The sequence below is a fragment of the Coturnix japonica genome, chromosome 13, assembly GCF_054131305.1.
Source record: "Coturnix japonica strain WE chromosome 13, WE-NBRP24, whole genome shotgun sequence".
NCBI classification, from domain to species: Eukaryota; Metazoa; Chordata; class Aves; order Galliformes; family Phasianidae; genus Coturnix; species Coturnix japonica.
Genome location: NC_140675.1, coordinates 14609146 through 14619389, shown reverse-complemented (window position 1 = coordinate 14619389; position 10244 = coordinate 14609146). Strand labels below are relative to the sequence as shown.

Here is a 10244-nt window from a genome sequence, read left to right as displayed (position 1 = left end):
AGGGGGCGGGACGGGGCGGGACGGGGGCGGGCGGCGGGGTAGTGGCGGGGAGGGAGCGCGCAGCGCCATCAGAGCGGCGGCGGGGCCGGGAGCAGCATGGCCCCGTCGGGCCAGGACGGCCGAGGTGAGCGGGGAGCGGTGCGGTATTCTAGGGGAAAAAGCCGTTTTACGGTGTTAAATGGGGCGGGAGAGGGAAGCGCTGCGGTAACGCCGGATCGCGGCTGTGCGCGGAGAAACGCTGCAGAGTGACCAGCCGAGCAGCGGGATGGGATTTGGGCTTTGGGGTTTGGGATCTGGGCTCTGGGCTTTGGGGTTTGGGCTCTGGGCTCTTGGCTCTGGGCTCTGAGCTTTGGGATTTGGGATTTGGGCTCTGGGCTTTGGGGGCACCGTCCCCACCCGGCCGCCCCCAGCTCACAGCCCCTCTCTGCCCGCAGCCATGGCCCCCGGGCTGAAGATCACCGCCCGCATCAAGAAGACGCTGCCGGTTCGCGGCCCGCAGGCGCCCACGCTGCGGGAGTTGATGCGCTGGTACTGCCTGAACACCAACACTCACGGCTGCCGCCGCATCGTGGTGTCCCGCGGGCGGTTGCGCAGGTTCATCTGGATCCTGCTGACGCTGGGAGCCGTGGGGCTGATCCTCTGGCAATGCGCCGAGCTGCTCTTGAACTACTACAGCGCGTCCGTGTCCGTCACCGTGCAGTTCCAGAAGCTGCCCTTCCCCGCCGTCACCATCTGCAACATCAACCCCTACAAGTAAGGCAGGCGCTGGGTGTCCCTCTGCCGCTCTGATCAGATTCCCTTTTCCCAGCGCTGGTATTACAAGCAATGCCATCTCCTGAGAACTGCGAAGGGAGCAGCTATCCTTCCTCTGTCACCTCTTCCATCCCTCTCGGGATGCTCTGCCTTTTTCAGTCAGCGCTGCTTCTTTTCCTGCCATGCCGTGCTCTCTGTTGCACTGCCGGCTTCCCCCAGCTCCCCCTCCCTCGGTTCCATAGGTGCCACTTGGTTACAGGTTGTGTCCCCATCTGTGCTGCTCCTCGCTCTGCATCCTGCAGCTCAGCACCATGAGGGGTTTCTCCATGGTCAGCATCCTCCTGATGGTCCTTTCCCTTCACTCTCCCCTATCCACATTGATTTGACTTAGTGAGGTTGAAGGAAATCTGTGCCAGTGACAAAGAGCACGGCTGAGCGATGGGATTCCCGGTGCAGTACGTGGAAGATGAGGTGAACAATGTGATTTTCTCACGTTTTCTCCAATGCAGGTACAGTTCAATGAAGGATTATTTATCTGAGTTGGACAAAGAGACAAAAAAAGCATTGGAGACGTTCTATGGATTCTCTGAGGGCAAGTCCAAGGTGAAGCGGGCAGCGGGTGACTGGAATGGCACCGAGAGCCTGTTCTTAAGGCAGATCCCACTGCTGAGGGTCGAGGACTCCTTCAGAACCGCCACCGACCTCCGCAGCGGGAGGAAGAGGAAAGTCGAGGGCAGAGTCTTCCACAAGGACTCGTCCATAGTGAACTCTGGAGATTCAAATGATATCATTGGATTTCAGCTGGTGAGTGCCACCATTCCCTAGCCAGCATGTTCTTTGTGGGGTGGCAAAGGGGCTGGGGCAGGTATCCCACTGGATAGACCTATTGCTTGTTTAGTGGCAGCGATTAAAGCTCCTTCTGCTCCTTTACCCATTGTGCCGTGCCTCTGTGGCTGCCTGCAGACCCACCTCCAGCTCTCTGGAATAGAAATGCCAATGGTGAAGTCCAGCCAACATATACCTAATGCCATCCACAACCCTTCCTGTGGGCCTGAAACATCTGGTCAAACCATTTGGCCCCAGATGAAAGGTCTTGGGTGCCCTTGTGTCACTTGCAGCCACTGTAACATCACGTGATTATTATTGAGAGAAAGAAATGATACCAGGCATACTTGATAGAGCACATCATTTCTTTCCATCTGAAATGCTTCTTCCCCTTTGTGATTGTCAGTGCGATGCAAACAACAGCAGTGAGTGTGCACTTTATACATTCAGTTCTGGTGTTAATGCTATCCAAGAATGGTACAAGCTGCATTACATGAACATCATGGCACAGATTCCCTTGGAGACTAAAGAAGAATTGAGTTATTCTGCTGATGACCTTCTACTGACATGTTTTTTTGATGGCCTATCTTGTGACAAAAGGTCAGTGCCAGTTAACAGCTTATTTCCAAATATATGGTACAGAGAAATTTAATGTTTGGTGTTTGCTGAATTCCAGCAAGAACCACTTCCACTTTTAAATGAAAGCAAACTTTCACGTATGAAGAACTTCAGTTACGGTCTTTAGTTTTATTTGTCTTAGTTTCCGCTGTCCACGTTTCAGATAAAACTGGATTAGTTGGACATAATAGTTTTGGACGTAATCAGGTCCACCTGCTTACAATTGCTGCAGTGCAATTGCTGTGTGCCCTGGCAGCAGGGGAAACATCCCTCAATGCTGGGGACAACAGCAGAGCTCCCAGGTGCAGCCGTCAGAATAGAATTGCACTTGTACGTGGCTTTGGCAGTTTTCCCACTGTCATGTGCAAAGCTGGCTGCGTTCAGCAGGTATTACTGAATCATTTCTGGAAGCGTTTTGCTTATGTCTGTGATGGTGCAAGTATGTCATATTTTCTTGGAATTAAAGACGTTTGCCTGAATGGGAGGGGAGATTCTCAGGAGAAACATGAATGTGCTTGAATCACTAGGGTGTGATATGGCAGTGGCTATGGCATCTTCCCTGCCCAGTGCAGGTCTGGGTCCCTATAGATATTGGGCTGTTGGATGAGAAAGTACTCTGCCCTCCACTGCCTCTTTTGTGCTTCCTCAGTAATTCTGAGCCCCCTCTCCCCTGTGAAAACCTACAACATTTTTCATTTTCTAGTGCTGTTAAACCAGGTCATGTTTCCATGTAGTTTCAAGATATTAAGGAGGAGGGAGAGGGAGGGACAGGGGAGGGGAAGCATTTGTAGGAATAAAGAAAAAGAAAAATCCTGTCCTGCTCTGTCTCTGCCAAAGCAACATCCAGACCTGCTGAGTTTCTGCCCTGGACAGTTATAACTGCAGAGGGGGCAATGTAACAATGTTTGATTTCTCAGGCACTTCACCCGTTTCCATCACCCCCTGCATGGCAACTGCTACACATTCAACAGTGGGGAGAACGGGACGGTGCTGAGCACCTCCACCGGCGGCAGCGAATACGGTAAGGAGCTGGAATATGGTAAGGAGCTGGCAGAGCTGTCAGCGCCCTGCTCGGCAAACTGGATCCTGCTGGAGGGTGACTGATGTGTTGGCTCTAGATGTGCAGCCTGATTGGGGAAGTGCTTGTTTGAACTAGCGCAAACTGTTGCCAGAGAATACAAAGATAATATCATTGCATCACTAATGTTTTCCAATCTGAAATTACTGCTTCCCGGTTATATAACTTCTAAAAGTAATTTCTGCTCTTTCCGAGGAGACGCCGTCTATTTGTGGCACTCAGGGCTGTGCAGGGTCACAACTTGTTGCATAGTACAACAGAGGGACTGCCTGGTTCTTAAACTGCACTTAAGGGCACGTAGTGCTCAGCGCACTGCTGCCTATCCTGCAAATGAGCTCTGGCTCTGGTATAACGCAGCTCCTGCCTCTCTGTCCTTCAGGGCTGCAGGTTGTTCTGTACATCGACGAAGCAGACTACAATCCCTTCCTGGTGACATCAACAGGAGCCAAGATCATTGTCCACGACCAAGATGAATATCCCTTCATTGAGGACATTGGCACAGAAATCGAGACGGCGGCGGCCACCTCCATAGGGATGCACTTTGTGAGTGTTCAATCCACAATCTTGTTTCAAGCAGGTCAAAGATCAGGTCTTCATAAAGCTGCCACTCCTGGGGATTTGCTTTGCCCTTCCTTTTCTCCATCTCTTCGGCTTTCCAGGGTTTTTGTTGTTGTTTTCACTGCAGAACTCACAGTCACAGCACTGGCCAACCAAACACTCAGTTTGGCTGCGGGGTAAGCAGAGGCTGAGCGGGGCGGTGGCAGCCTGCTTCAGGGCCAGGTCTGGGGGGTGAGCAAACCACCGCAGTCTGGACTGTGCACATCTTGTTTGGTTTGGTTTCTTACTACCCCAGCTGCAAAGTAAACCTTAGTGGCAGTGGTTCTGTTTTCACCCCAGATTTCCCCAGTGAGCTCAGTGCAGACCTGACCCAGGGGACTCCTTCCTGCATAGTGCAGTGCCATCAGCAGAGCCAGGCATTCCCCTTTCATCTGGATGGGCTGTTAGGGGAGCCTTTTAACTCTGCCCTTTCATCACTGATGGGTCAAACTGATCAGCCTGCCCTTGTATGTCCCTGGGTGTGCCAGATCGAGATAGTCCACGCATTAGAAAAGGCGTTAAGGACAGGGCTGATGGTTTTAAAATGTGCAGATAGTTATGTCTGGAAAATGGGCACTGTTTGGTCGAAGCAGAAAGGATAAACACTGCCTGAATATCAGAAAGCAAACAGGAAACATCAGAATGAGAATGGTGGAGAGGAGGCAGGCTCTTGTCAAACAGTATTTCTATAACTCATATGCTGTATGGGAGAAAGTCATTGCATGGAGCATCAATACTTGCTGTAAAAGTTCCCTGGCATGGTATGTTTGGGCTATTGCACATCGCATAAAGAACAAGACTGAGCACATCCTGGTAGCTGTGTTCAAAAGATTTGGCATGAAGATTTGGTCTGATTGCATCCTAAAAGTATCGGCTGAAATAGAAGCTGCACTTGGTGTCTGGACCCAAAACAGCAGCCTGCACCAGGAAAGTGTGGTGCTGCAGGGCTGCAGCCAAGTAGGGCTGCAGGGAGATAAACAGGGCTGTGGAGAAGTGAGCAGTGCAGCAGCCAAGCAGGGCTGCAGGGAGCTGGCCCAGCAGGCTGCAGCTGAGCTGCTGGCTCAGCCATGTCCCCACATCTAAGGGTATGAAGGACACAGCAGCCATGTGCCACAGGTAGCACTGCTCTGTAGGCCTGAGCATGGCAAGGGCCGTTTTCCAAATGCAGACATCAGTGTTTGGGCTATGGCTCATGTATTTCTGTTGGGCACTAGGACCGCCCTCCCTCTAAAAATATTCCAAGATGTTAGGAATGCAAACAAGGCATTGCTTGGTAGGAGTTTCAGTACTTGAGTTAAATATTTAGTTTGGAAATTATTTCAGCACCTGAATGAAGTGTGCTTTTACAGGGGTATAAACCATGACAAAAAGAAAAATCTATACAAAGGATCTATCATCTATCTATGCCAGAGGGTATCTTCTGAAGCATTAGGTTGTCTGCAATGCTGAAGTCCCAAATTTCTGTGTCCCTGCAAAGAGTTTTGAGCATATTTCTAAAACCAGCAACTTGCCGTGGCACGCCACAGGGCTTTCTATTGCCAAGTCCATGCTTGCAGAGTTAGCATTCCTGCAGTGAGACAGAGGGGTGATGCTTGGTGCCAGGCGTGGCCTCGGGAACCTGTGGGTCTGCAGGCAGTGCCTCAGAGGTAGGCAGCATCTGTCAGTTCCTACAAAACAGGTCCTTTAAAGGCTCAGCCGCTGATTTAAACTCCGTTCAGAAAGACAAGTGAATGGAATCTGAAGCGTGTATTGTTCCTTGTCATTTCAGGCCACTTTCCTTGCCATAAAGTAGATAATTTCAGCAAAAAGTGGGAATATGGGGCTGGGGGAGGCATGGGCTGCAGGCAGCTGCAATGTTACCTGGATCAGGTCTGGTGAATGTGAGGGGTCCAAGTCACATGCGAGCACAGCACGTGGCACTGCAGAGCTCTGTTCTGTGGGCAGAGACTGCAGAACAGGGGAAGCTGCGAGTGTTCAACAGTGGAAGGGTCAGAGCAGTTCATGGAAACAGTGCAGAAACATTTCACTTGGAGTGATGTTGGAGAGGTGCTGTTGAGCACTGGTGGAGCCTGAAGTGCCGCTCCCCGCAGAGCAGGAGCAGCTCAGTGCAGCATAGAGCTGTGCAGCCCTGGGGCCTTCCCTCCAGGGTGAGTGGTGTATGGTCCCTGGGACTCTGCAGGGAGAGAAACCCAGTGTGAAGGTTTTCCACAGAAGCCATTCACTGTTACAGTAATACCACCACAGCACCCCTGCAGAGGGGGTATATAGTGGCACCAGATAGCCCAGCTAGAGCACGTTTGGGGAATAAACACCACAAAACAAAAACCCTTTTATGTCCATTTGAGATGACAAAAAGTAAACGTGCTGTTCCAACCTTTCCCATCACTTCAGGACTTAGATCCCAATGAACTGCTGCTAAATGCTGTGCACTCTGTGATGCCCAGAACATGAGATTGTTCTTTTCCTGTTCTCAGACACGGTCCCGCAAGCTGAGCAAACCCTACAGTGATTGCACAGAAACCGGTGCTGATATACCAGTAGAAAACCTCTATAACAAGAGCTACTCCCTCCAGGTAAATCTCTATTGCATTTGTTTTTATCAATTGCTTGAAAAAAAACTACCATCATGAAAAGCTCTACAGTGTTCTGTAGTTCAGATCTGAGATTGTTAACAGTGCAGGCACAGGGTCACTGCTTTTAATCACCAATGTAAAATGCCACAGCGCTTTTTTGTATCCAAGTTTTATTCCTAAGTGGTTGATGTTTGAAGTTCCCTTAGGCACCTTGTTAGATAAAGAAGGAACATGAGCTCATTAGGCAATTTTCAAGCAATGTGAGACTGGAAAATATTGGCCAAGTAAATGTTGCAGCTTAGTAACCCTTGAAGCCAGAAATTGTGACCTTTAGGACTCCAAGAATAACAGATACCATCTAATCAGTATCCAGATAGCAGGATGTTTGTTTGCAGAGTAAGTTTCCACTAATTTTGCACGGTTTCTGTAATTGGGTCTTCTTGGATAGTGTCAGAACAACTGAAGAATGGTAACTGTATTAGCTGCTGCCTTCTGCAAACCCTGTGTGTAGGCTGAGTTTTTGTTTTATGGGTACTATACCTGAAATTTGCTGTGCTGCATTGCCAGGCAGGATCACACAGACATTATCTCAGGTTTTTAATAACAGTTCTTCACCAGAACTCAAGGCTCAAGTGGGCTGGGTCTGGGTAAAGAAGATATCACCCTGAGTTCTAGAAGTAAAGCTCAGATCATGCTTTTACTCCAACTGATGAAGCATTTTAGCACCAAACACTGCCTCCACTGCCCTTTTAACCCTTCCAATTTCTGATTTCCAGTCTTGCACCAGCACAAATCAGAGCCATGAGCATTTTTACAAGCAAGTCACTCACCCACTGCATTGTAATTCCACAGACTGGGTGCCATTAAAAACCTCCCTGGCCTTGGGAAGAACTGCAGGGCTGTGAGGGAAGGGAGCATCTCCCCTCACAGGGATCACATTCCTGTTCTTGCACTATATCACACTCTGCAGATCTCACTGCTCTGTTTGTGCTTGCTGCAGGGGCAGTGCTACACAAGCACAGGACAGCTGCCTGTATCTCTGAGGCACAGTTTGTTCTGTTTCCCAGATTTGCCTGCACTCCTGCTTCCAGAAAGCCATGGTGGAGTCCTGTGGCTGTGCCCAGTATGCACAGCCACTGCCCAATGGAGCAGAATACTGCAACTACAAGAAGAACCCCAACTGGAGTAAGTGCCGGATGATGGCTACAGGGGCCGCCTACACCCTGTTAGCCCCATTCCAGGAAAATATCATTGCTTTTCTTTCCAGCTTTTCAAATACCCATCGTGTTCCTTTCTTGCAGTGTACTGCTACTACAGACTGCACGAGAAGTTCGTGAAGGAGCAGCTGGGCTGCCAGCAGATCTGCAAGGATGCCTGCAGGTGAGTCCTGCCAGAGGCAGGAGGTGCAGAGGTGCATGGGTGCAGGCTCACCACTCACTGTCTGCCTTTCCCTGCAGCTTCAAGGAGTGGGCGCTCACCACCAGCATCGCCCAATGGCCCTCCACTGTGTCTGAGGTCAGTTCCAGTTCTGCACAGTCATAACAGTTCACTTTGCTAACAGACCCCAAGGTGGGGTCTGGGCTGTACATCAGCCATTAAGCTGGAGTTTGGCTCATGTCCCTGTGGGACAGCTGACTCATCACAGACATCTGTTTCTGGAGTCCATGCTGGTCCCAGGAGGTATGGAGCCTTTCTAGTGAATCTCTGCACAAGTGCACACACCTATAGCACCATTTTCTATGTTTGTTTCCAGGATTGGATGCTTCGAGTACTCTCTTGGGACAAAGGACAGAAAATCAACAAGAAGCTGAACAAGTAAGTTGCCATTTCTGTTTCTAGCTTGCACCTCAAGCTTAGATACAATCTCAGCAGCCTTAATGATGGCAATTGGGGAAAAAGCTCCCTTAGAGCGGCCCAGCCCTACTGGTCCAACTGGTTATTGACATAGTTTTTCAGTATGTTTCATGTTATTGTTTTACCAAACTCCCTCTTCAGAACGGACCTTGCAAACCTCATGGTGTTCTACAAAGACCTGAATGAACGCTTCATCTCAGAGAACCCCGCCAACACGGTGAGTGGGAGCACAAGGGCTGTGCCACCTTCCTCCTGCAGGCTGGGGGCTGTCACCTGGCCATGGGGGGGGGGGGGGTGGTTCTACCCTGCCCTGCCCAGCCTTTCAGGCTGCCCCGAGCAGTGGGGCAGGGGGCAGGAGGTGGGGTGGGGACTCACAGTAAGCCCTGGCATGACATGGCATCCCTGCATTGGGTGCCTTCTGACTCTTTGCTCTCCTGTCCCCCAGCTTGTCATCCTTCTGTCCAACTTTGGAGGGCAGTTGGGCCTGTGGATGAGCTGCTCAGTTGTCTGCGTCATCGAGATCATCGAGGTCTTCTTCATCGATTCCTTCTCTATCGTCATGCGGCGCCAATGGCAGAAGGCAAAGAAGTGGTGGAACCACCGGAAAAAGGACGGGACGGACAAACCCCCTGAGGCGAGCGATGCAGAGCAGCAGGGCCACGACAACCCCGCCTGCATCGACGAGGACCTGCCCACCTTCAATACCGCCCTACACCTGCCACTGCCCCAGGAGGGCCACCTGCCCAGGACTCCCCCCCCAAACTACAGCACTTTGCGGTTGGAGACCGCCTTCACGGAGCAGCTCCCCGACACGCTGGAGACCGGGCAGCACTGATGCCTCCTTACCCCTCATCCAGGTGCCAGGGTTGTGGGTGGATGCCCCTGCCCTGTGTCGGGATGAGAGGTGTGCACCCAGCAAGCACTGAAGAAGGGCTGTTGGGTCGGACCCTTATTCAGGAATGGAACTTGTGGTCAGAGCCTCTCTGAGCAAAGCTCGGACACAAAAGCCAAGGGCTTAGAGACATTAGGAACTTCAAACAACACCAATTCCCCAGTTAATTACTGCAGGAGGTGGTTGGAGCAGGATGCAGCACTGCAGCACTGAGCAGGGAGGACTTGCCTTAGCAACCAGCTGCATGCACCCAGTCATTTGTGGACAGGAGTTACTCCATAGTAGAAGATTGATGCCACACTGACTATCAACACTAATTGCTCTCTGCTGTGTGGCCTGACTTGTGGGAAAAACCCCGGGCTTTCAGGAATGCAGGAAGGGGAAAAACAGAGGTTTGGAAAGAGCACACGGTGGATACAAGGAAGGTTCTTGAGGTGGATTTTGATTAGGATCCTGATTCCAAAGGTGTTATTCTGGGATTAAATTTGGGACAGTCACAATGTGTGTGCAGAGCAAATTACTCACAGCTTGAGTCGGAGGACCTCAGTCATCCCAAAATAATCACCCGAAAAGGGCATGAAATCAAATTTGGATTGCAGTAATGAATGGCAAATCCCGCAAGCTTCTTCCATTTAACATGGTTTGAGGCACTCATTACACACAGCCTTAGAGCAGCTGTTCAGGTTCTATGTGTGCCCTATTCTGGGCACAGCGAGGGGCTGCAGCTTCCCTTCCCTGGCCTGTAACTGCCTTCCTGTGGGCTCCTGCAGTGCCCACTGTAGCCCATCCCCACTGCCTGCAGCTGTTGGATGTGCAGGAGCAGCCTGCAGGGGGTTGGCTGCTTTGGTACTGAGTAGTGAATGTGCAAGTGTGAGTGCATGTGTGTGTACAGGAGTCCCTCTCTTGCTTTTTCTCTCTAGATGAACTTATTTTATATAGGAAAGGGAGAATCCAGAAAGGTTCTTTCATGTGCAATAAAATATATTTTAACTGGATTATTTAAACAGCCGATAAACTAAAACAAAATAAAGATATATTTTTGAATAAATGCTTC

General features: G+C 50.6%; 1 protein-coding gene across 3 annotated transcripts; it reads left to right on the top strand.

Annotated features, from left to right (window-relative positions):
* The first annotated feature begins 11 nt into the window (after positions 1-11).
* SCNN1G (sodium channel epithelial 1 subunit gamma) lies at positions 12-10238 on the top strand. Of its 3 annotated transcripts, none has more exons than XR_014934086.1 (13): positions 12-124; positions 435-753; positions 1263-1557; positions 1985-2178; positions 3114-3217; positions 3654-3817; positions 6346-6444; positions 7495-7629; positions 7746-7824; positions 7902-7959; positions 8198-8259; positions 8440-8515; positions 8744-10238. XR_014934086.1 is itself a non-coding variant. In XM_015876991.3 (13 exons), exons 1-13 carry the CDS (start codon positions 97-99, stop codon positions 9131-9133), a joined length of 1986 nt encoding a protein of 661 aa, XP_015732477.1. In that variant the 5' UTR covers positions 12-96; the 3' UTR covers positions 9134-10238. The 3 variants fall into 3 exon arrangements, 2 of the variants coding, with proteins under 2 accessions (XP_015732477.1, XP_085370838.1); XM_015876991.3 differs by having other exon boundaries at positions 7512-7629; XM_085514712.1 differs by lacking the exon at positions 1985-2178 and having other exon boundaries at positions 15-124; positions 7512-7629.
* Positions 10239-10244: the final 6 nt, after the last annotated feature.